This window comes from Echinops telfairi, unplaced genomic scaffold, assembly GCF_000313985.2.
Source record: "Echinops telfairi isolate 266 unplaced genomic scaffold, ASM31398v2 ScPeMD7_18;HRSCAF=68, whole genome shotgun sequence".
NCBI lineage: Eukaryota > Metazoa > Chordata > Mammalia > Afrosoricida > Tenrecidae > Echinops > Echinops telfairi.
In genome coordinates, this window is record NW_022103915.1 from 11,184,866 (window position 1) to 11,211,935 (window position 27,070).

The 27,070-nt window shown below is 42.2% G+C and overlaps 2 protein-coding genes across 4 annotated transcripts in view; one reads left to right on the forward strand and one right to left on the reverse strand.

Annotated features, from left to right (window-relative positions):
• Positions 1–3,373: 3,373 nt before the first annotated feature.
• The window catches only part of BTBD7 (BTB domain containing 7), a 65,530-nt gene continuing 41,833 nt past the window's right edge, over positions 3,374–27,070 (forward strand). For 2 of the 3 annotated variants that reach the window (XM_004698772.2, XM_045288251.1), the window contains exons 1-2: positions 3,374–3,548; positions 4,234–5,313. In XM_004698772.2, coding sequence (XP_004698829.1) covers positions 3,467–3,548; positions 4,234–5,313 — 1,162 coding nt within the window. In that variant the 5' untranslated portion in view covers positions 3,374–3,466. Of the gene's footprint in view, positions 3,549–4,233; positions 5,314–9,491; positions 9,516–27,070 lie in introns of those variants that run through there. The other variant, XM_045288252.1, reaches the window with a different exon arrangement.
• LOC101658848 (cAMP-dependent protein kinase inhibitor gamma-like) lies at positions 22,952–23,182 on the reverse strand. The gene has a single exon (XM_045288253.1). The coding sequence runs from the start codon at positions 23,180–23,182 to the stop codon at positions 22,952–22,954; it is 231 nt and encodes a 76-aa protein (XP_045144188.1).

The following is a 27,070-nucleotide window of genomic DNA, read 5'->3' on the forward strand; positions in this document are numbered from 1 at the left end:
CATACACACACCCCCAAAGGGATCGCAACCCACAGGTTGAGAACTGCTGACTTAGAGGCATTGTTTGCCATCCACTGCCCCTCCCAGATTCAGACCTCATCCTTTTTATTACTAATGTTATGAAAATATAAGCAGCAAAACATTTGTCAACAATGTCTGCATGTAAAACTCAGTGGCACACTGATGACATTCTTCATAGTGTCCCTTATTCCACCAACACTATAAAGTTCATCTTAAGCCTTACAATTCCCCCTCATTTTGGTTAAAAATCTTTTTCCATCATGTTTTCTTTCTGGATCTCTTTTAATGCTTTTCAAGCTTTTTGAGGAAGGCTTGGTTGCTGGTGCCATTTTTATGTTTTAAATCATTTTTAATGAGTGATCGTAGAATGGACCCTTAGAGGCTACAAACAAACAAGGATTCCAGGACTCTGTTTTCTTTTAGTGAGTCACTAAAAATGCCTAACTAGAACCTGAAGCTCTTGTGAAGCTCAACTAGAAATTAAAATTTATTAGACTTACTATTTTAAGTTTGAATGGAAATTAACAGATTTTGTCTCTGTTTAGGAAAAATTGACAATATACAATCCGAATTACCCCTCAAAAAGTCTTTCTCTACTTTTCTAGTATTTAGGAATAGAAAACTGGGAGTTTGCTCATCCCTGGTACCAAACAGGAACCTTGGTTGGACAACGGCTGGTCTGCCAGCTGGTCAGAGAAAGGTGGCGGTTTGAACCACCCAGCATCTTCACTGTTAAAGGTGGCTGGCTGCTTCGCTAATGATGCTGGCCAAGAAACCCTCTCACGTGGGTTGGCTGTGGGTTGGTATTGAACTGACATGAAACTTTAAAAGACGGTCAGTTAGACACTTCCCATTTAAAATGGACTCCCCTGAAAGAATTAATTTTTTAATCTTTTCATGTTTATAAAATAATCAGTATATTAAGCCCTTTTATGTGTATCTTGCTGGCCTAGGTGTGGTACAGAACAAAATTTAAAGAGCAGATATATTCGCGTTCAAAAGAGTGCTTATATGAACACTATAACTTAACCTGTCCTCACATCTGTAAGAAGTTGCTATAAATCTACACTGGTTCAGTTCTGTGTCCTTCTTACAGGATGCACTGCCCATACCCTATAGTAGCCTTTCTGTCCTAGGGTGGCATGCAGCAAAGCAAAGTTTCATGATGCTGTGTTCTTATAAGTAGGCAGGCATATGTCAACTGGAATATTGCCTGAGCTTGTGATTTGATTGGACTTAGTGCTGTGGGTGCAATTTCTGTATCTAGTAGTAACAGTCTTCTCTTGATGATGGTAGATAGTCAGTGCACACACATTTCAAAGCAAAACCCAGTGGTATTGAGTAGATGGGACCTCGGAGGACGGAACCGGTATGCTCCATAGGGTTTCCAGGTTGCACGTTTTCACAGAAGCCGACTGCCTCGCCTTGTCACACAAAGTGCTGGTGAATTAGAACCACTGACCTGTTGGATAGCACCCACATGTAACCCCTTGCACCATTAGGGGTCCTCTTACACACACACACACACACACACACACACACACACACACACGATGAAGGAGCCCTAGTGATGCAATGAGTCAAACTCTCAACTGCTAATCAGAAGGTGAAACTTTGGGAGAAAGATCCATTAAGGCTGTAGCCTTGGAAACCCTATTCAGCATTTCCATTCTGTCAAATAAGGTCCTTGTTATAAGTCAAAATGGGCTTGATGGCACTGGGTTTAGTTTGGGCTATGTAGACATTGTGTTAATAGCCCATTCCGACCATAGTAACCCTGTGCACAACACAAAGAAACACTGCTGGGTCCTGCACCATCCTCACATTGTACCTGTGCTTGAACCCATTGTTACAGCCATTGTATCAGTCCATTTCTTAGAGGACCTTCCCTCTTCTTTGCTGCCCCTCTTCTGTCCAAGCATGGTATCCTTCTCCAGGGGCTGGTCTCTCCTGGCATCATGGCCATAGTAAGTGAGATGAACAGCATCGTTGCCTCTGAGGAGAACTCTGGCCATACATACTTTTCCAAGACGGATTGGTGTTCCCTTTTGGCAGTCCGTGGTACTTTCAGTATTCTTCACCAGCATCACCATTCAAACACATCGATTCTTCTTCAGTCTTCCTGATTCACTACCAGCTTTCGAAAACACCACGGCTTGGGTCAGGTGCACTTTTGCCCTCAAAGTAACAAAACATCTTTGTTCCTCAGCACTCTAGTGAGGCCTTGTGCTGCAGATTTACCCAATGCAATGTATTGCTTGAGCTCTTGTGTGTGTGTGTGGGGTGGGGGGTGGGGGGCGGAGGGAAACACAATGTTAACAATAATTTTTCTAAACCAAAACATTTAATTTTCCCAAAGCTTTGTCAGTAACAGAGATGAAAATAAATTTCAAGAATCTGACACAGCTGTTTTCCAGCAGGTTTTGGTGATTGTATATGTGTGCCCATGCACCCACTGATTGGTTACGATTCTAATGATAGTTTTTAAATTGTTTTTTCTCTTTTCTCCTAGATAAATATTATCTATCCAGATGGTGTAAGGATTTAGAAAAATTCCTCGGAACTCTGTTCTCTTTGTTAGGTCCCCTGAGTTTCTGCTCCTACAGCTCTCTGAGTTCACTATCAGTGGTGCAAAATTTAAACTAATTGTCAAAATAATCTTACTGGCACCGTTCTGCCCATGGTAGGTCATATGATCAGTGATAGAGAGCAGTATTTTTATTTCAGGGCTTCATGGGGAAGTTAGAGAAGAATGTTTCTTTTTCCTAGGGCCTCAATATATTTATAAGCACTTCTGTCAAAATTTCAATGGGATAAGCCTAAAGAGTCTTAATTTAAACTTAATAACCTTGAGGAAAATGCCCAGTTAAGCAGATTAAAGATCAAGTTAAGTAACTGAATAGAAAGCAGAAAAAAATAGCACACCAATTGTTTGATTAATCTACTCTTTATATGTGTACTATTAATAGTACTATTGAAGTGTTTTTAAATTGCTCAGAATCTTAATTATTGATGATAATTATGTTTTAATAATTAAAATTTAAACTTCTCTATCCCAAATATTTTCCTTATGATTTGAATACCCTGGCCGGAGCTATTTATATTTGCATTAATCTGACATGTTACATTTTTACTTTCTTTGAAAATGTATATATAGAGTTAAATTTACAGTTCACACAGATTCTTAATTCAAGTTTAAAGATTTATTTACATTCTCTGAAATTGTTGTCTGTGGATTGGACAATATGTTATTATTTGCAAATAAAAGTAATTTTCATTACATTGCTTTTTAAAAATAGTGATTAAAATTTATTTTATTTTTTTTTTTTTCCTATCAAGAAACGGATGAAGAGAGGCTGCTGGATCCAGGGCTGAAGGTTTACAATGGCCTCTGGGAATATACTCTGAAACCCCAGCCGATGGAATGCTTGAGTGACTGAAGAAAATGGGTGCTAATGCATCTAACTATCCTCACTCATGTTCCCCGAGGGTCGGGGCAAATTCACAAGCCCAGCAGACCTTTATAGGTAACTCCTCCAGTTCCCTGATTTCATGGTTTCTGGTGTTCCATAGTCTTTGTTGGTAAGAAGATACGTGAGCTTTGGGGATTGTTGTTATAGATAATAATTCTGCGGCATTTAGACACCCTCCCAAACAAGAGTAGAGCTCACATTTGCAACATGTTTATCCTAACCAAATTGCTGTGGCACAATTGCTCTTTTTGGTGTATTATCTGACCATAATTGGCAATTATTCTAACTGAAATAGCAATCCCCACTGGTGTACAACAGTAAAATACTTGTTTCTTGTGTCCTGGTTCACTTATTTGCCCATAGAAATGCATCATCGATGTAGTTAAGAAGGAAAAGAGACATATCCCAATTGTATGCAAGTAATCTGAATTTAGGAATCCGTCTGTCTAGCGTTCTTTTCCTGAAAGTCCATGATTAAGATCTGTGAAATGTGGCACTTTATAACCAGAGAGCCAGAAACGTGTATTTTAAAGTTCAGAATAATTTGCTCTGTTCCTGCTTCTTAGTTAATATAAAATTGAGTTATTTGATAATTTTATTTTCCATTACATAAACTAGTCAGTTTTATTTCAGTGGTTCAGCTGTGTCTTGTAAGTTTTTTGGCATGAAAATAAACAGCAGTTGGACATGAAGGTTAAAGACAAATAACCAATGTTCTTGTGTTTTGCTCTTTTCTAAGGAACATCCTCCTTTTCCCAGCAAGGCTATGGTTGTGAGTCAAAATTGTATAGCCTTGACCATGGCCACGAGAAACCACAAGACAAAAAAAAGAGGACCTCAGGCCTTGCCACCCTCAAAAAGAAGTTTATTAAGCGTCGGAAATCCAACCGGTCTGCGGATCACTCCAAGCAGATGCGAGAGCTCCTGTCTGGGTGGGATGTTAGGGATGTCAATGCGCTAGTGGAGGAATACGAGGGCACGTCAGCCTTAAAGGAGCTTTCGCTACAAGCCAGTTTGGCTCGGACGGAAGCCCGGACGTTGCAGAAAGATATGGCCGATCTGTATGAGTACAAGTATTGTACGGATGTTGACTTAATATTTCAAGAAACTTGTTTTCCTGTTCATCGTGCCATTTTGGCGGCCAGGTGTCCATTTTTTAAAACGCTGCTTTCTTCCTCACCCGAGTACGGAGCAGAGATAATAATGGACATCAACACAGCTGGGATAGATATGCCTATGTTTTCTGCTTTGTTACACTACCTGTACACAGGAGAGTTTGGGATGGAGGACTCAAGGTTTCAAAATGTTGATATCCTCGTGCAGCTGAGTGAAGAATTTGGAACGCCTAATTCCCTGGATGTAGATATGCGTGGACTCTTCGATTACATGTGTTATTATGATGTTGTCCTTAGTTTTTCTTCAGACTCTGAACTGGTTGAAGCTTTTGGTGGAAATCAGACCTGCTTAGATGAAGAGCTCAAAGCTCATAAGGCTGTTATTTCAGCCCGGTCCCCATTTTTTCGGAATTTATTGCAAAGGAGGATACGGACTGGGGAAGAAATCACAGACCGGACTCTGAGGACTCCCACAAGAATTATATTAGATGAGTCCATTATACCAAAAAAATATGCGAAAGTGATCCTACACTGTATGTACACCGACGTGGTGGACCTCTCTGTTCTGCACTGCAGCCCCTCGGTGGGGAGCCTCAGTGAAGTGCAGGCTCTGGTCGCAGGAAAGCCTGACGTGACCAGAGCAGAAGCGGCCATGGAGCTTTACCCCATTGCACTGTTCCTGGAGTTTAACATGCTGGCACAAGGTAAGAAAGGCGGGGCTCTCTCTCGGGTTATATTGGTCTTCCAGATTGAACTCACAACCAACACCTTCTGTGATTTCTGTCTTTGGGGTGTGTGATTGGGTCAGGAATTTTGTGTGAACCCATTTTTTGGACAGCTGCGACAGAGTTGAGGGCCAGTATGATTGTGGATCTTCATTGGGTATTAAACCCAAGCATTCAAAACTTAAGTGCTTTAAATGAGTTTTGATGCTCTCGTCCCTACTGTAAGATGGACATAAAATTACCCAACTACCACTCTTCTATACGCTACCTCTGTCCAAGGTTTGAATTAGCCTATTCTCCTTGATTTTAAGATTTTTCTTGATCAAAATCTCCTTGGGTAACTTAGTTTCTCAAATTCAATGCCTTTTGATATTTAGATGTTAGAATAAGAAGAAAAAGTCACTACCCTCTCAAAAAAACATATTACAGAAAATGATGGTCTTCAGTTACAAAGGTCTTTGACTCAAAGAATTGGCCAGGGCTTCAGATTTATATTACACAATAAACTCAGAAACTCAAATCCACTACCTTTGAGTCGATTCCAATCCCCAGCGACCCTCTAAGACAAGGTGGAGCTGCCCTTAGGGGTTTCTAAGACTGTAACTTTTTATGGGAGTAGAAAACTTCCCTCGTTCTCCCTCAGAGTGGCTGGTGATTTCAAACTGCTGACCTTGTGGCTAGCAGCTCAATGCATGACCACTACCCAATGAGGGCTCCTTACATTAGCCTGCATATTATTTTCAAGATCAACCTGTATAGCAAGCCTACAGCAAGTAAGGCACAATGAGTGCTCGACTGATTGCATCCCTTCATTATATAATTTAAACTTGAATTCTGAATTTAGGACAGTATATTGTTTATGTTATAGGCAAATGAATACATGAGAGTCACAGTCTGTAAGTTAATGCACGTAAAAAGTATACACCTGTTGGGAAGTGTCAGACTTCTCTTGTTAGAGCTGGAAAGACACCTTCCAGCAGGGATCAGAAAGAGTTTGCTGTTCATCGATCGCTATGGCCAGAGAACACAAACTTTGAAAACAAGATTACTGAAGAATTTAATTTAGTCAATGCGTATTTGCTAAAGCACTAGAAATTGCCAATTAAAAGAAGTGTAGGTAAGAAGACACGTGTTTAAATACAGAACACTAAGCACAGTTTTTCTAACTTCAGAATTTTGTGTATTGAATTGCTAGCTCAACAGGTCAATAGGGTTGGGGTGGGGAAACCCCAGTCCAGTGACAGTGTAGTAAATGGGAAGAGTGATGCAGATACGGGCATTGTAAACACAAGCAGTGACTGTTCATTTACCCTGGAAAACCAGCTTTATCAGAAAATACCTTTACCAAAATAACTTTAAAAGTACATTACTGTAAAGGTATACTTATGCTCTGTTTGCTCAGATTGCTATTTTTTGACAAATTTAATAATAAGAAACCCAAGTATATTGTTATAAGCATTGCTGTTTAAAAATATATGAGAAAGAATTTCCTAATACAGTTTTGAAAACCCGTTTTAAACGAAAAGTAAAATAAATTGTGGGCCAGCTTTTAGTTCTCTGTTAAGGCTTGATTACTTAATCTTGAGTTCTTTTTCCTTTTTAAGCGAGTTAAAAACTTTTGGCAGGGGAGTCATTTAGCTAGAAATTTTACTTTGTTCAGTGTATTAAAATATGTAAAATAGCACTCTTTTAAATAATCAGTTAATTTTGAGTATGCAGAGCTCTTCTGTTTTCTTTTGTTGTTACAAGGTTTTGTGGTAAGTCCATTGAGGAAAAGCTCCACGTAGGCCTTCTTTTTCTCCCACATAATCCTGCCATCATGGCTTACCATTTTAATAAGACTGTTCACCTCCTTTTCATGGGTGGGGGACTATTTGAGCGTTTGAGAGCTTAGGTTCTGAAACTGGACAGACTAGATTTGAAATCCGCTTGACCATGTCTTAGCTTGTTAGCGTTCAGCAAGTCACTTAACCTCTCTAGGGCCCTGTTTTCTCCTTTGTAAAATAGAATAGTAACCCTATGAGGTGGGATTACAAGGATTAAAGGAAGTGATATACGTTAACTGATCTGAATAGTGCCAAATACATAAGTCAGCGTTCTGTAAATGTTAGCTGCGCACTGATAATCTCACTTTTCAAAGTTTCACTGAATGTTTCAAACCTCTGGGAACAAAATATGCAGTCACCATTTGACCAGTTTTTGCCTGAAGAGAAATGCAAAATCTTGCAAGTCAACACAGAGGCCGCCCTGCCTGCCAGATTAATCACCAAGAAGGGTTGGTCAGAGCCAGCACCCTCTGCGCGACCCCACATTCTGGCCAGAAAATCCCGCCAGGCCACACCCACAGGCCCACTTTGAAAAGGAAAGCCCCAGAATCCCACCCAATTGCAGAGCGATGTTTGGGACTTGCAAAATTTCACCTTCTCTACTCCTTACAACAGCCTGTCTGGTGTTTGATTTTGTCTTTTAATTTTTTTTTGCACTTAACATGGAAGCACAGTTTTGATACCTTTGAGAGTTTCCGTTCACTCTCTAGGGAAACCAGCCAGGAAATACCGCATCCCATCTTCCCGTCCCCCACCCCCACAATAACCCACCAAAGCATTTACAAAAGGCGGGAGAGGCTAACGGGGCACAATTTCCAGTCTCCCCCCACCCGTTCCCCAAGTTTACATGCTTAGAAAAAAGAAAAGGGGCTCAGATGTGGTGAAACCATTTTCCTTACTGTCAAAGGCATCAACCAGGTTTGGAAAATTTGTTAAAAGGTTAAAAATTCATACAAAACCTGCTGTAAATTAAGACAAAGGTAGAGTTAAATGCTTCGGTATCTGTCTCTTAAATAAAGGAATGCTTTCCATAAAAAGCAAAGGTGGGCTTTTGCCTTGATGCGGAACAACGCTGGCTCTAGGGTTCTGTGCAAGTCTGCACAAAAAGATACATTCTCTGAAAAGTGTTTCCACTTAGTGTGAACTTCGATAGGACCAAGTTCAAAGGCAAATCACGATAAAAACTGCCATTGTCTTAAATTCTGCAGGCTAAGAGTTTCAGACAAGCTGCGGTGAAAAGCCACGGTTGAGAAACCCAGTGAAGCACAGGGACACAGCACGGACACTTTGGGTTTTGGAGTTCGAGAAAAGTGGAGTAAAAAGTTGATTTTGTGTGCAATACTTTTAGATGCTCTAGGAAGACCCAAAATCATGATAGCCGTAGCAGTCTGTGAAAAAGTCACCTACAAAGGGGGGAGACAGAGCAGAGAAAAAAAATTAGAATTCTTTTGAAGAAGGGCACAGAGCGCCACATTTGAGTTGCACGTTTTAGATTTCTCTGCCTCTGTGACCCCCCAGTGAAGGCTCCTTCCCCAGACAAGAGCTGTGCCCTGTCCGAAAACCGTACTCACTGGGTGGGCGCGGCGCATGGCTCACAGCAGAGAAATGTAAAATTTCCACTTTTAAGTAACTTTGAAGTCACACAACTCTGGGTGTTAACATTTACAGACTCCTGTCACATGGCTGCAGGGTAGGGGACCTGGCGACAGTCTGACCTAGCCACCAAAAAAAGGCAGGTGCCCCTCCTAGTCTCAGTGGGCAGCGGAGGGTGGGCAGCCCTGCTCTAACTCTGGCCCAGGCGCTTCACTACCACGTAGTCTTCTAAAAATAACCCTGAGTTTCAAAAAAGTGATTCTATAATTCCATTGATCAAACCAAATACTAAGAACGTATTATAGATTTTTGCTAGATAATTATTGATTTTAAGATCTTTAAATAAGATCACTAGCGAGTTGGTGTATACTTCTTATTGTGCTTATCAAGCTATCTAAACTATTTGGCTATTTGTGACTCTGCAAGCAGTTTTGGATCTTTTGTTTGTTTTTTTTCCCAACAGGAGTTCTGCAGTTACATTTAGAATATTCTGTGGCATCTGTTGTGTCGGATGTCTTCACTTCTCTCACATGCATCCAGCATGGCACGAGTTAGGTGCCATTTGGAGGAGAATTGAGAACGTAGTTACTGAAATAATTTTCTGCGCCCTGTGATTCAGATGAGGATTCCCAGTTAAGAAATCCTTGAGACTAGACAGTTGGGCAGTTTGTGGCTCTGACCATCTACAACCCAAAATCAAACTAAACTCACTGTCATCTGGTTAATTCCAACTCACAGAGACCCTATAGGACAAGCCGCAAGTCTCTACAGGAGCAGACAGCCTCATCTTTCCCCTGCAGAACAACTGGTGGGTTCAAATTCTGACCTGTAGTTTGAAGTCCAACACATAACTTATGTGCCACCAAGGGCTCCTTAGATATCATGTACAAAGGGGCTTCGAAAATATGTAGAACACTTTCATCATCTTTTAATTCCAGTTTCAATGAACATTTTCATGCTTCCTCACAATTCTGTCTTGTGTCTGCTGTAACTGAAATGTACTAGGCTTTCAGTTTATAGCATTGAAAAAAATGACTTGCCTTCACTTTCACCTTGAAGCCCAGTTTGAAAGTGAAATTCTATCATGGGTGGCTAGGTTTTGAGACAACACACACCCCTCAAGATGAAGAAGGTAATTAACATACACACACCCAGGGGATGAATAACAAATGTGGGTAAAGGGAGACAACTGACAGTGTAAGATACAAAATAATAATAATAATAATATATAATTGCTCAAGGATTTGCGAGGGGGGGAGGGAAAAAAGAGGAGCTTATACTAAGGGCTCAAGTAGAAAATGTTTTATATATGACGATGGCAACTTATATCCAAATATGCTTGATACAATCAATATATGGTATAAGAGCTGTAAGAGACCCCAAATGATTTTTTTTAAAAAGAAGGTCATTAAATTGGTTTCTGTGTTAGACAGGGTTCTCTAGAGCGACAAAACCAGACTGCTAGTAATTTTATATATATATATATATATATATATATATATAAAGATAGATAAATATATAACACACGAAATGAACAGTTACAATATATAAAGATAGATAAATATATAACACACGAAATGAACAGTTAAATTATAAAGCAGTACAAATGGCTCAGTATAATTCAAACGTGTTAGAGAGTTGTGAGACACTGACAGTCCTTTGAGTCTTGAGGGCCACCAGGTAATCCTCTGTGTAGAGAGAGAGCTGGGCTATCTCAGCACATGCAGCAAACAGCAAGGCAGGTCACCAGCTGTCAGCCAGGTCACCAACCATCAGTCCCCAGCTCCAGAGATGTAAATTTCAATCGTGTGGTCTTAAAAGGACCTCAACTTACAGCGACACAGTCCACAGGCTAGGCATCCCACAGGTAGTGTAGCCTGTAAATTGAGGCACAGAACCAACAAGGCAGCCGCACACTGGTCCAATGATCAAAGAGCGAGAGACAAGAAAGGCGAGGCTCACCGAGCCATTTATCTCTCCGCCCTTCCATCAGTCCCACGTGTTTATCGGCCAGGCTGGCACAATAAACTATCTCAATCCACCCCTCCCCAACCTGGCACCTGTACACGATTCTTTAGCTATATATACATATATAAATTCCGGACAATTACAAACCTTGCTTTTGCAATTGATCACATGGTCGTAATTGATAGGTAGAACCACCTTCTTCTACAACCCATTCTGTATTACCTTTGCCCTCAGCAAGCACGTTATCAGAGGTTGGTGCGAGTGCTCATCTCAGGTTCTTCCTCAACCTCCCCTCAGTCCAACGCGCCGCCTGGGAAGCCTCACCTTGAGGAGCTTTCTGAGACTTAATTTTAGTGACAGGTCTAGCGGAAATAATGGGCGGTGCGGGTGTTTCCTGAGTGCTCTCAGCAATAGCTTGTAAGGCATCTCTCAGGCAGTGCTACTGATGCAGCCCCACCTGGCATATCAGCTTGCATAGTTTGGCTAATTTGCTCAGGTGTGGATTGTGAATTAATACTTTCAGCTGGGGAGGGGTGGATCTATTGACTGGGGTGGGTCAATTGTTTCTAAGGGCTCAATATCCTCCTTTTCTGGATCATCTGCCCATATATTCCCATCCTATGTTTCAGGGTCCCAACTTTTCCCAATCAATACCCTCACTTTGGTTTCAGACACTGCTCTAGATCTGCAATTCAGCTGCCGTTGTAATTCAGCCACTCGCATAATGAGACTCTGGACCTGGTTCTCAGCACTGTTAGCTCTTTTGCTAGAAGAGAGAATGCTCTCCTTTGTAGCACAGATGGAAGTTTTCAAATCCATTAGTCTGTACCTGAGGCGCGCTTCTGAGGCTCTGAGACCATCCCTCTCCTCAATCACACTTTCCATTGTAAGAAGGACCAGTGTGACATTTTGTGGAATAGACAGGTGATCAAGGTCCCTTCGGACTAAATTATGGCACAGGGCAGAAGAGTTGATGTACCCCTGGGGGAGAGTTGTGAAAGTGTATTGTTGCTCCTGCCAGGTGAAGGCAAACTGCTTCTGGTGGTCCTTCGAGACTGGTATTGAGAAGAAGGCATTAGCCAGATCAATAGCTGCATACCAAGTACCAGGAGGAGTGTTAATTTGCTCAAGCAATGAAATCACATCTGGAACGGCAGCTGCAATTGGAGTCACCACCTGGTTAAGTTTACAATAATCCACTGTCATTCTCCAGGATCCATCTCTCTTCTTTACAGGCCAAATAGGTGAGTTAAATGGGGATGTAGTAGGAATCACCACCCCTACATCTTTCAAGTCTTTGATGGTGGCACTGATCACCGCAATCACTCCAGGGATGCGGTACTGCTTTTGGTTTACTGTTTTCCTAGGCAATGGCAGTTCTAATGGTGTCCACTTGGCCTTTCCTACCATGGTAGCCCTTATTCTACATTTCAGGGATCCAATATGGGGGTTCTGCCAGTTACTAAGTATGTCTATTCCAGTGATGCATTCTGGAACTGGGGAAATAACCAAAGAATGGGTCCAGGGGCCCACTGGACCCACAGTGAGGCATACCTGAGCTAAAACTCCATTGATAACTTGACCTCCATAAGGCCCCACTCTGACTGGTGGGCCTTCAAAACACTTTGGGTCTCCTGGAACTAGTGTCAGTTCCGAGCCAGTGTCCAGTAATCCCCGAAAAGTTTGATTATTTCCTTTCCCCCAATAAACAGTCACTCTTGTGAAAGGCCGCAGGTCCCTTTGGGGAAGGCTAGAAGAAAGACTAACAGTATAGACCTCCGGCGATGTAGCAGGGTCCTCCTTCACAGGGACCCGGCCTCCCCCTCATTCAAGGGGTTGTGGGTCTTTAAACTGGCTCAGGTCTGGGAATAGGATCTCGATCAGAATGTAAAAGCCACAAAATGAAACAAGCTCCTTATTTTGATTGCATAATGTAAACATATCATCTTCCAAAGTAATAAAATTGAGATACTGGTCAAAAACTTTGGCTACTTGTGCCACTGCACTAGCTGCTAATGCTCCATTTGCAATATCTTCCAGTTTACTTCTTGAAATAGCAGAAATAAAATTTAAATAATAGGATTCATAAAGTTGATTTCGAAGATCCTTACTATTTCAGTCTCCAAAGCATCATAAAGAAACAATAGAGCAGACAGCCAGCGTGGTTCAGCAAGTGTTAAAGATCACGTTCTGGCCTAGGCAAGTAGGCAGTCAGATTAAACCACTTGCCACTGTGCTGATTCTGACTCATGCTTACTGCATGTGTGTCAGAGGTGAGCTGTCTCCATACAGTTTTCAGTGGCTGGTTTTTGAGAAGCAGGTCACTGGCCTTTCCTCTGTGGTTCTTCTGGGTAGAGTTGAATCTCATCCTTCCTGTTAGCAGCTGAATGCATTCATTAACTGTTGTTTTCTGCCAGGGACTTATTACTAGGAAGGTGTATTGACAGGTAATAGGGACTCAACTTAAAAGGAGCCCTGGTGATATACTGGTTACTTGTTGGGCTTCGATCCATATGATCAGCAGTTCAAAACCACCAGCAGTTCCGAGGGAGCTCCCATAAACAGTTACAGTCTTGGAAACCCATAGGGAGTCGCTGTGAGTCGGTATTGACTTGATGCCAGTAAGTTTGGGTTTAGAGGTACTTAACGTACAGACTTGGCATTTTAGAACTGGATTTAGCTTCACTTGATTCCCATTTAAACTAGCAGATTGAGCTTAAGTTTATTTCTGCTTTCTCTAATGCCCTAGGGATAGGAGAGTAGGAGAGTAAAGCTCAAGGACCAAGATAGAGACGAAAACGACAGTGGGAAATGGGCGTTGAGATTTGGAGGGGATGGAGAGCAGATACGGAGCTGGTTAGAGAGAAGAGTCTGTAGGTGTAGACCTATGCTGGAGTACTGAGGAGAAGCGAGTGAGGCAGTTCAGCCCTCAGAACCCTGGGATGGCTGGGGCCAAGTACTTTGTAAAAGTGGGATGAGCATGGTGTGGAGCTGGAAAGAGGAAATTTGCGTGTGATGTGATACAGGGAAACGACTTTTATTTTTCTTCAGAGAGCAAAGCAGTATTCCGAGTGCCTTCTATTAAATAACTCATTTCCCCCTGACTTTCGTGCCACACTTTATTCAGTCTTAAGTAGTGCTGGTACGGTTCCAGTTCCTGCGTACTCGGGTTTGTTTCCACAGCATGTCTCTGTGGTCAGCCGGTGGTACAGATGGCTTCCCCGCCCCTTGTTGATCTCATGAGGAGGGTGCCTTCAGCAACAATAAAGTCAGGTTAAATTCAAGGCACAGAGTTCCATTCAGAAGGTTATGGTGACCAGACAACCACAGGGGCTTGTTAGGGAGAAATCTGAGGACAACTGAGAAAGAACTACAAAGGCCAGGAAAGTTGCACTGAGAAAAACTTACTTTCTTATCATTATGAGTACCGCTTCTCCTTCAAAGATAGCAAGGACTGTCCTAGGAGGATTTCTTCCGGAAGCCTTACCCTGACCTTGCCCCTTCAAACTTCCTTTTGTTCTCAAAACTCAACACTTGAAAGGAACACAGTTGGAGTCTCTAGGCTGACCAAACCATGTGTGACGAGCACAGACCCATCAGGGAAGAGTTCTCTAGATGGAAACACCACCTTCTGTACAGGCATGGCAAGAAACGATAGCTTCACACTTTGACGTTTTTGTCTTCTTACGAAGGTTTTTATGAGTTTGTAGTAGTACTTTTGACCCACCCTGGTATAGGTGAGCTTCATGCTCCATTTCACTTCGCGGGAAAAGCTCCTGTTTGCTTGTTCTCATGTTCATGGAACTTGCAGGGGAGTGCAAACATCGCCCCACCCACTCAGTTCTCCATGCCACACCCACCCCAACCAAACACAGTAGACCTGGGATTTATTTTCTTCAGAAATTAAATTGCAGAGCCTTCAAATTTAACAAGAGTGGCAGAAGGTAGGGTGGGACAAGGCACAAGGCTGACACTTGGAATTATTTGCAAACCTGTAGATTCCAATCCCATGCTTGCTTTCCCCTTCCTCTTGTCCCAGCCAAACATACAGTGGATTGGAGCTCAGGTGACTTGGCGCATTTCCTCTCAGCCCATGAGTACTTAACCCTAGAGACTGGTGTTTTGAGGTGTCACAAATTATGTTCAGGAGTTGTGCAAAGAAAACCCCAGCTTGCCTTCCCACAGACAGCAGTCAACAAGCTTGTGCAACAGAGCTCCACCTGGCTCTGCCATGTACTGCTTCGCTCTCACATAGCAGAACACAACCCAGAGATCGCTGGACACTTGAGAAAGGTTTCCAAAGGGAGACCGAAATCAGAACAAAGAGAACCAAGCCCTGAGGAAGCACTGTGACGGAGTTGAAGAAAACTTCAGGAGCTCAAAATATCCTTAGAGAGAGAAATTCTTTTACATCAGTGAAACAAATAGGGTGCTATAGAATTTTAAACTGGAGCAGAAATGGAAAATATAATAGAAGGTAAAATTGAAAATAAAACTAACAGATGAAGGAAACAAGAAAGGGAGCCCTGGTAGCGTAGTGGTTTTGTGTTGGGCTGCTAACCTCAAGGTCACTAGTTGGAAACTACCAGCCACGCTGCAGGAGAAAGAGAAGACTTTCTACTCCTGTAAAGAGTGGTGAAACCCACAAGGGAAGTTCTGCCCTATAGGGTCACTGTGAGTCGGAATGAACTCCACGGCAGTGAGAGTTTTTGACACAGCAAGCAGGGACTGCAGAGAATCCATTCCAGAAGTAGGGTGGCAGCATGTACATGGGAAAGGAGTGAGGCCAGTGGCAGTGAGGGCAGCCCCTTTCGGGGAGACAGAGCAGCTCCAATGACAAGGCTTCCATGGCAGGCAGCTGAAGTGGGCTCTGTGGGGTCCTCGCTCTGTGCTTTTCCTTTGTTCGTGTGTATTTTCTAGGCTGGTCACTCTTCTGTTTTCCTAGCTGCTCTGTGGACCAACAGTAGTCTTGCAAAGAAAGGCCCACTCCAACAGAGGTTGTTTTCTGCAGTTGCAACTTTGAAGACTAATTAATTGGTAACCACCTTTATTAAAAAGGATTCTGGAGGAAACAATGTGTATATGAATTATTGAGTGGAGAATTTATCTGCTCTGTAAACTTTCAACCGATTCACAACAGCTTAAAAAAATTCTGGAGAAAGATCAGGTGTTTTGTGCACTTAAACTTTTCACAATGGCCTTGGCTGGCCCTGGTTACAGAGCTGTTAATGGAATATAAATTAAGAGGCAGCATTTTGGCGTATAGGAGAAAGGGGAGGCTTTTCACTCCTGTAAAGAGGTACAGTCTCAGAAACCCACAGGGGCACTTCTCTGTCCTAGAGGGTCTCAGCGTCGACTTGATGGGAGTGAGTCTGGTTTTTATTTGGTCTTACAAAGGAATTCCTTAATCCAACAAAGCTTTACTCCAGGCTTCTTTAACTCGGTAGTCTTACCCAAGCAACTATGGATAAATAGTTGGGAAACTTACAACGGATGTTGATATTAATATCATAAAATGAAATATCAGGAAACCATTGAATGTAGAGCAGTTCTAAAAGGAAGAGAATAGCAGAAATATATTACTTTGGGGGGCATGGACAAACCCACCTCATTAGAAGCAGCATAAGGTTTTCACAACCCAGAGACTGTGAAATCTTAGGTTTTATGTCCTAAGTACAGTTGACCTCAGAACAAAAGACTCAGAATTAACACCCGCATCTATGTGCATAGCCCATTGGACGGCGTTGAACAGTAGACTTTAAATGGCAGATTTTAAAAAAAATCCTGATTGAAAAGATATTTTTCATTCTCTCAAATATAAATTAAATTTATGACATTCATTTCAAAATGAACACAGTAGTACATTTCTAGTAATAATATATGTTGATTATACTTTATTGAATTTAGAATCTGAGGAACTTAGCACAAAGCAATGACCTATTTTTTTTCCTTAGCAACTTGACTAGGTTCCAAGAGTGAGACTTGAAGCAAATGCAGAATAGCAATACTGTCTCCACGCACTCAACCATTCCTGCCTCTTCCCAGCCTCTTCATTGTCCACATTAACACTTTTCTTTCTGTCTCGGTGCAGTTGAGCTGGCAGTTCATTTTGCTTCTGCCTGTAATTGTTTCCTTTCCAGCAAACTGGCCTGAGTGTACTTCCAAAAGAATGGTGGAGCCAAACTAAAGACCATGATCAGCAGAGCAGAGTAACAAATGCAGACTTCAGTTAAACATGCACTTTAGATGGAGAATTTGTCCATTCCATGAGTGACACTTCAGCTGACTCCCAGGTTATAAATTTTTAATCATAATCAGCTTTAGCGTTTAAACCAGTCTTCACAGTACTTTAGAATTCCTTTCATAATTTTATTACGTTTTATTTTAAACATTGGCCCATTTTCATATAGACGACGATCTCTTCTACCTCCCTCTCTCCCTCTGCTGACATGGTTGCTTTGTCTAGAATATGGAAATATCCCAACTCTGCTGTTTCAGACCTAGCCCACCTACCACATCTCTGGTTTTCTCGTAGCCATCCCAAGAACAAGGGTTCTCTACAAGACAGAGAACATCTAAAAATCTGTATTTTAGGTTTCACACCTTTTAACTTTTTTTTGGAATGACCTATGTATCTGTCAAATGCTCTTTTTTGGACCTTGTGTTCCCTGTTTGCTACAGATGCCTCAGCAGATAGTGCTCTGCTCCTAGTAGACTCTCAGGTAGGCAATTTGATTCTTTTTAGTACATCAGAAAAGAGTCATTTTCTTCTCTAAAAAGAGGGCAGGTTGCAACTAAAATGAAGATCTTCACACACACCCAGATACCATGACTCACGGTGGTCCCGTGTGTTAAGAGTAGAACTGCTCATTGAGTCCTCCTTGGCTGAGGTATGTACAGAAGCCCGTCGCAAGCCCTTCTCCTTGACTGGGGGCAAATGGTTTGTGCCAACAGGGACCCCCCCCCAGGAGATAAAGACAAACTTGCTCCTTAAAAAGGTAAGTTTAAATGTGACTTTGTGGCCTACATGATGGAACACTCTCTATTAAATTTATGGTTTTAAATTTAATTTCTCAAGTGAAATGATCAATTCTCTATTTGTTGATGTATTGATAGAAAATACAGTGTCATTTGTTTTTTTTAATATTCTTGGAAGTCAGTCAAGAGTATTGATCTTTTTTTCCCCGAATAATATTTTTATTGACATATCTTCATGTCCAGCACTCATTCCAATATCCCTTCCCTTCCCATACAGTTCTGTTGTTCAATCCCATCGGGTGGGGTTATACAGTAATCAGTGCTATCAGTGTCCCTCCCCCACACCACTACCACTTCCCGTACCCTCAGGGACCCCGTCCTCCTGACAGTGTCTCTGAGGGGTCATCTATCTTGACTGTCCTGTACAGAGCAATCTTAAATGTACAAATGAACATAACGCAAGTCTGACATGACCAGTGAGGTAATCTTAAAGAACTAGAGGATAGTTATGTGGTTCATGAGTGCTACACTGCACCCTGGATTTATTCTCTGTTCCCTGAAGCCCTTCAAATGTCTTGCTGGTAAAAAAAAAAAAAAAAAATGTCTTGCTGGTGAACTTTGGGTCTCCACTACATCCATTCCCCTTCATAGCAATTTGGATGCATGTCTTTTGAACTTCTGATACCTTTTCCTGTCTTCACCTCATGCCCACACAGCCGGGTGTGCTTTTCCATGTGGGCTTTGCTGCTTCCCTAAGAGTATTGAGCTTTTGAAATCAAAAAAATATTTTTCAAGGGCAGCACTTGAACTTCCGTACTAATTCATAATATAGATGAGAGAACTAATTATCTACAATTTCAGTAATAAAAACATGCTTATAATAACAAGAATAACATACCTAGGATAAGTTCTAGATCTGTATATGTGTGTTCATAAGTATGACTATTACATGTGCATCGGCCCTTGGTAGCCACAGCACAAAGTATTACTTATAAAATAGGTCATTGGAAGTTGTCTGTCGGATGTCTTCTATTTATTTTTATTTTAAATGACATAGAATTTAGGAGCGTTTTTCAACAATAAGCAAAACCTTTTCTTTGTGATGCTGAAACCAAGTTTGCGTGAAAGGAAAGGTGAAATGGAGAATGACTTGTAAGCTATGGTATCACGTGTTGCTTTAATCATCGAGTTGTTGTTCACTTACTTTGCATATTTAAAACTGTCATCACTGTGGAGATGATGCTGGCTCTTAGCTAGCCTATAGCAGAGACTAGAACTGCTCTGTAGGATTTCACACAGCCCTGCCTTTGTCTCTTGAAGCCACTGGTGAGTGCGTTTTGAAGCACCCTCCTGCGGGTTAGTAGCCCAAGGCTTAATCCACTGGGCCCCCAGGGCTTCTTATACTTGTATGTATCATCATTTCTATGTGACTTTCAATTGTATAAATTGATCAGACCTCTGGATATCAGTAGACCTAAAATAAGACAGCATTGTTCAGGTTCTTAAAGAAACGAAACAATTCAAGCTAGCATTTATTGAAGACCATCATTGTGTAAGAAGGGTATTAAAACCAAGAGTATTTGACTGCCACTGTGCTATGGTAAGCACTTCCCATGTGTGGCTTCATTTCATCCTTAACATCAACCCTGTTGGAGATTGGGTGTTCTTTGTATAAAGAGCTTCAGGGCTAAATAGCAGTGCCCACCTTTACTGGTATTTTAAAAGCAGGAACTTTGGCGTTAGCTCTGTGTTTTAATGCTGGCTCTGCCACATGTAAACTGTCTAATCCTCTCTGGTTTCCTCAACTTCAGCTCATTTTCCTCTTCATACGTGCAGGCACCACACACTAGCCTCAGTCACAGTTGGAAAGGCTGATTAGCAAAGCCCTTTAAAAACCCAGTTGTGCTCTCGTTGGAATTTTCTAGAGATAAGAATTTAGTTGTTTTCCCTACACATCACTTGACAGCACCATTCCAACTTTAGAACTTCTAAATGACCACATTCAGACTTTTTTAAAAAATTGTGTTTTTACTTACCGTGTATATATACATATCCTGTTTAGTGTCAGCATCCGTATGATTACAATCACAGAGAATATGTAATAATAGATCAATAATAGGTGGCAAAACAAGATTATAAAAAACCAGTCTGGACAGATTTCCCCTGGGGAACTGGACGTTATATCCCCTTTTCTCTTAGAAACACCAATTGTTGCCCTCTAAAACTACAGTTTATTTTTACTCTTCTGACTCCGCCACTGTCCAGTTTCAACTTCTACCTTCCGCCATCCAGGAATACAAACACTAATGCAGTCAAAGATGCAGGTTATTTGGTCTAAAGAAAATAGGATTGGGGATGACTCTGGTGTCTGAGGAGAGAGAAATGACAGGAGAAGGGGAAAGCTTTAGCCTTAAACAAATACTCTTTTCAAGCTCATGATTTAAATAGAGCATTGATGTTTCTGCCCTAAAACCAAATATTTTCCTTATTTTCTGAAATATCCAGAGTAAAGGACCTGATCTGGCCAAACATTCCACCTATGTCTGGTTTTAGAAATGACTGGAAGGAAGCTGTTGCAAAAATAAAGATTAGTAACGATACTTAGCATTTACTATGTGCAAGACACTAAATACTCTTCGTGGACTACTTCGCTCAATCCTGTTTACTATGTTTATATCCCTCAGACATAGGGATGACCTGTCTAAAAACTTTCGATAAGCATTTTGTGTTGTGGCGTTTGAAGGTGAAACATCCACATGTCTGAAAGTAGTGCCATTAAACTGAATATACATTTGTCCTCTTCACTCTGATGCCTTGTCTCTATACGGGTATTCCTCTCTGACTGTGAGAGGCCTTTTCCTGAATGGGTTGGTTTTAGTATTAGATTTCCACTGACAATGTATCTTCCTAATGGAGTATAATTGGAGAATAACGCTGACTTTGAAACCATGATTCACTATCTGTACATGAGATCACATTGGTTTGTGAAACCTACTAACCCTGAACTTGTAGCTATGAGAAATTCAGAAAATTATGTAAGCTTAACTAGATCTGTCTGACACAGTACTCTACTATTACACTGGGCTTGAAAATTCATTGCAGTGGTCACACAACTCATAAACAATTCTCACACATAGAGGTTGATTAGGTTACAGCTGAGGTGAGAAATGCTCAGCCTTCAGTTGTTGCAGTCAGGACATGTCACAGAGCTCTTTTAGGACTGCTAATAAGTGCCCAAAGAACATGCTGTCCTCCTGTGAGCCTCAGCTGCGTGCACTCGGCTCCAGATCCACAAGGCAGCAAGCTCGGCCCCAGGCCATTAAGTCTCAATGCAATGGCTCCCAGCTTCACAGATGAAGTGAAACAGAGAAGTACCCCACTCCACAAGTCAGCCTTCTCCACAAAAGCACTCAGCTTTACTTGCTTGTGGGCCGAGAGATCTGCCCTGCCTCCTGGTTCTGCTGCTGCTCCTCTGACTGCTCTGATGTCAAAGCTGCCTCATGGACCAAGGAGGTTTACTACACAGGGATCAGGGGTCCTGAGGATGCACACTCCACTCGTGTTCTTGCTGGTAGTGAGATCCCCCTCCTGAGAAGGGCTCATTTTATACCCAGCAGGATGATAATTACAATGAATCCTGTTAACAAGCACTTTACACCTGAATCCTATCAGTGTCCTCTCCCTCCTCTTACCCATCAGAAAAAGGTCATTTGATGAGTGATACAGAGACAATGGCTAGAAATGCCTTATTAAATAATTTTCTGCCCTGCGTTATGTGATTAAATGATCTATTTCATTAAATGCTATCTATGTATGTACTACCTGATATGTGTGTTTAGAAATAAGTTATGTGCCTTGGTCTTGCTACAGAGATAGAAAGGTGTCTTTGCTGGTGAAAGCCATTCCTGGATTACATTTTGAAAAAGAAATCAATGAACGCAGGGTGGTGACTTTGATCATTCTAGTAGGACCTACATCCTTTGAAAGAATAGTAGCTGCCAGGAACAAGGTGGAAAAAATAGCACCTATCAATTCAAAGGTCCCCTTGTGGTAGAACTGACACTATGACTCATCTTTGCTGTTGTTATTATTATTGTTGTTGTTAAGTGCCGTTGAGTCAGTTCTGGCCCCTAGCATCCTTGGGCACAACCGAACAAATGAAACACTGTGTGGTCCTGCACCACCCTCACTATCGTTCCTGTGCTTGAATCCATTGTTGCAGCCACTGTGTATCTCCTTACAGGCCTTTCTCTTTTCCCATACCCCTCTACTTTCCCAAACAGTGCTGCCCTCTCCAGGAACCGGTCTCTCTGGAAAGTCTGTCAAAGTATCTAAGATGAAGTCTTGCCTCCAAGGAGCACTCTGGCCTTACTTCTTCCAAGACAAATCTGTTTGTCCTTTTAGCAGCCCATGGTATTTTCAATATTCTTGGCCAGTACCACAATCGAAATGCATCGATTCTTCTTCAGACTTTTTATTAAATGTCTAACTTTCACATTCATAATTGGAAAATACCATGGCTTGAGTCAGGTGCACCTTAGTCCTCAAAGTAATATCCTTGTTCTTCAATACAATAAAGAGGTCTTGTGCACCAGATTTATACAGAGCGATGCATCTTTTGATCACTTTTTTCTCCAACCATGAGCTTTTATTTCCCACTCCAGGTGCCCCTCTCGCAGCATAAAGGGAAAGGAGTTGCTCAGATCATTTCGAGCATAAAATCCCTTTCCTAAACGAAGACCTGCAGAGCTCCCCAAGAACCCAGGGCTACGTAGATGGTTAGCGGGTGTAGCTTAAAATGACTTACAAGCAAGCAAACACAACTGAATCGATTGTCAGTTCCCTCCCAGTCAGCTGGGGGAAAAAAGGTTTGAAGTATTTAAAAAGTATAAAAGTATTTTCTTATAAAAGGAATAAGAAGGTCTTGACCCCAGAGGTAGGGACTAAGAGTAGGGGTTGGTGTTTGGACATGGTCCCTGCCCAGGCCTCCTGGGGGTGGTGGGCAGAGGCTCCTTCCTGGGTGGACTGCTCACAGGGCTGGGCAGGACCCTGCCCGAGTCCCCGCTGAATAAATAACATCCTGCAGTGACAGTGTCGGGGAGGATGGGCCTGGGCAGTGAGGAGGTGGGGCACCAGGCACAGGGTATGCCCGGGAGGGCTTCTTAGTCTATTGTGGGGACCATGAATCTCAGAGGAAGCCTTAAGGCCTGTGCTGGGGCTCTTCCTGCAGGGGCCTCAGGTCAGGCTTTGCCTCAGGAAGAGGTGGTCCCATTGCTGCTCTCAGGTTGGGTGCTTGCTGCCTTGTCTGGGGCGCTTGCTCCCACATGCCCTTCTGCTCCCTCGACGGCCAGCTTGCCCAAGTCTCCAGCCAGCTTTCGTATGCTCACCGCCTCGGAGTCTCCCTGGATGTTGGACACAGTGTTCCCATGACCTGCCAGGTCACACGAGATGAAGTCCGAGTAGGAGGACTTGACCTCTGTCATGTTTGTAGCATCGCTCTCCAGCCATGAGGATGGGTCAGCAGGACGGGTGGCTGACTAATAGGGAAGTGTAGTTTCTGACCTGGTTTAATGTCTTCTTCCTGCTTGCATCTCTTCAGATTTCCTATTGTTGATTAATCATTGTGGAAATTCCTCTGCAACACGTGAACCCCAGCACAGACATGTTTGGGCCACCAGCCCACTTGGTCCCGCTCAACAGCCAGCCCACCGCTGGGTGCCCTGTCTCCTGGGGTTGCCTCTTTTGATATCTACTGCTACTGTCATAAGCATTGATTGTGGGTGCAAACAAGATAAAAATTTTGACATCTATTCTTTAGCAGACATTTATTTTGGACCTATTAGATTGCAGACCCTGAGTATAAAGTAATGAGTAAGATGGTCCAATGGTGAGGACCACGACCACTCGTGTGCCATAGTGTAACATGGTTAAGGGCTCCGATAGAACAAAGCACTAGATAGATGCTGATCACAGGAGCAGGTGAAGCCTTAACCCCAGAGTGGGAAGTAGAGGGAGGAGATGGTACCAAGAGGAACTTCCTGAGATGCAGAGACCTGGAGAATGAAAAGGAGTTGAGTAAGAATGACTGTAGTAAGAGGAGGCAAATCAGATGGAAGGAGTTCAGGTAAAAAGGCACATTTGGTTATGGAGAGGATTGTAGTTGCAAAGATTTTTTTTAAAAAACAAGCACCTTTTTTTCCTCTTCCTACCACCACCACTTCAGGAGGTAGCTTGCATATGAGGAAGAACAAAAGGTGCTGAAGGTGCAAGTTGAAACTGCCCTGAACACATTAGCCAAAACCAAGGCCCCAGGAATTGCTGGAATACCCCTTCAGCTTCTTCAGAAAGCTGAAGAAGCACTGGAAGCTCTCATCTGTGCCAGGAAATTTGAAAGACAGCTACCTGGCCAACTGACTGGAAGAGATCCTTATTTGGGCCGTTCCAAAGAAAGGTGACCCAACGGAATGCTTAAACAGTATCATTGATATTGCACACAAGTAAAATTTTGCTTAAGATCATCCAACAGCGGTTGCACCAGTACATTGACAGGGAACTGCCAAAAGTTGAAGCTGGATTCAGAAGAGGACATGGAATAAGGAAGGTCATTGCTGATGTCAAACAGAGCTTGCCTCAAAGCAGAGCATATCAGAAAGATGTTTGCATGAGTTTCATTGACTATGCAAAGGCAATCAACTACGTGGACCATAATAAACTGTGGATAACCTTGAGAAAAATGGGAATTCCAGAGCATTTCATTGTGCTCATTTGGAACTTGATGGATCAAGAGCCAGTGTGTGAACAGAACAAGGACATAATTGCATGGTTAAAATCAGGAAAGGTATGCATCAGGCTTGTATCTTATCACCATACTTGTTCGTTCTCTACACTAAGCAAATATGAAGCTGGCTTATATGGAGAAGAATATGGCGACAGGATTGGAGGGATGCTTATTAACAACCTGCTATATACAGATGACACAACCTTGCTTGCTGGAAGTGCAGAGGAATTGAAGCACTTGCTGATAAAGATCAAGGATTGTAACCTTCGTTATGGATTACAACTCAATGTAAGGAAAACCAAAATCATCACAACTGAACCAATGTTAACATGATAAATGGAGAAAAAGTTGTATCTGTCAAAGATTCTACCTTACTTGGATCCACAATCAATGCTCATAGAAACAGCAGTTGAGATCAAAAGGCGTGTTGCATTAGGTAAATCTGCACAGACCTCTTTCAAGTATTGAAAAGCAAGGCTGTTACTTTGAGGACTGAGGTGAGCCTGACACAAGCCATGGTATTCTTTGCATCATATGCATGTGAAAGTTGGACATTGAATAAGGAAGACTAGAAGAATCTATGCACTTGAATTGTGGTGCTGGAGAAGAATATTGAAAGACCCATGGCCTGCTAAAAGGCATATTGATCTGTCTTGGAAGAAGTAAGGCCAGAGTGCTCGTGGAGGCAAGGATGGCCGGACTTAATCTTACATCCTTTGGACACATTGTCAGGAGAGCCCAGTCCCTGGAGAAGGGCATCATGTTTGGTAAAGCAGAGGGACATTGAAAAAGAGGAAGGCCCTCGATGCCACGAATTGACACAATGGCTGCATCGATGGCTCAGGCATTGGAACAGTTGTCAGGTGGTGCAGTCTTTCCTTCTGTTGGACATAATATGGACCATAGCCAACTCTGTGCACGTATGCAAATAACAAACTGCCACCCTAGTTCCGTTATAATGACAAAGATCACAGTCCACAAGTTTTGGGGGAAGAGCCACAATAATTTTGACTCTCGGCAAACTTTTTGACACCTACTGGAACGTCACTGGGATTCAATGGTTTAAGTAAATAGGGTGCAGTAGCTTACTGCTGCCTAGTCGATTCCCATGCCTGGTGACCCCAAATGTACAGAGCAGAACTCCATTGGCTTTTCTTTTGAAAGCAAATCACCAAGCATGTGTTCCAAGAAGTTTCTGGGTAGGTTTAAGCCACCAATGATTTGTAGTTGAGACGTAACTGTTTGCCTCACTCCTAAACAACGTGGTAGTGATGTGAACATAGCAAGCCCTTGTGCTGTACAACAGAACAAAACACCTCCCGGTCCTGAGTCATGTCACAATTCTGGCTGTGTTTTTACCCATCATTGCAGCCGCTGTGTCAATCCATGTCATTTAAGAATTTGGCTCTTTTCGCTGACCCTCTGCTTAACCAAACATGATGTCCTTCTCTAAGGACCCGTTTCTCCTGATTAGGCAGACATGTCCAGACTGCATCAGAAAAAGTCTCCATCCTCATTTCTGAGGAGCATCTGGCTGTAACTTTTCCGAGGCAGTTCATTTGGGGCAGTCCGTGGTTTCATCACTATTTGCCAAGAGCACAATTCAAAGGCATCAATTCTTTGGTCTTTCTTATTCTTTTGTTGTCCAACTTTCTCATGTATGTGAGGCAGTTAAATATATCCTATTTGGTTGGGATGCATGGTTTGAATAGTATCTTTGCTTTTGAACACTTTAAAGAGGTCTTTTGCACCAAATTTGCTGAGCACAGTGTAATCATCTGGTGTCTTGACTTCTGCTTCCTTGGGCATTGATTGCAAACCCAACAAGAGTGCAACCCTTGACGGCTTTGTTTTCTCCTCCCTTTGTCATGATGTTGTTTATTGGTCCAGTTGTAAGGATTTTTGTTTTCTTTATAGTCCACACTGAAGGCTTTTGACATTCATCAGTAAATGCTTCAACTCTGCTTCAGTTTTAGTTAGGAAGGTTGTGTCATTGGCATATCAAAGGCAGTTAATGAGCCTTCCTCCCATACTTCGCCTCATTCTTCTTAATATAATCCAGCTTCTTAAAATATTTGCTCAGCATTCCAATTGAATTAGTAAGGAAAAAGGATATAATCCTAATGTACACCTTTCCTGATTTTAAAACACACAAACAAGGTATAGGTAGGTGTAAATGAGTGTTTTTAATTTTTGAATAAAGAGGTTTGAGTCTGAACTGTTGACCGAGTACCCTGTTTTATTGACCATATTAAATATATGGTCTGTGAGAGGAAAGCCCACAAAACATACAGTTGGACATGTTTTTTGTTCATATTGTAGAGTTTTGTCTTGCTCTCTTGGGGCTCTGCTTTCTCCCACCACCACCACCCCCCAAATTTCCATGCTTGCTTTTGAATTAAAAGCACCAGTCCAATGGGCACCCTTGGCAGTGAAGTTTAATTATAGCAAAAGCTGCTATGTTTAATGTGCTTTGTGAGGTAGGCAATAAACTAGCTGCTATATTTATATTGTCTTGATTAATCTTTAAAATGACCCTATGATATAGATGTTTTTCAGGTGAAACTGATAACAATGTCACACATCATACACC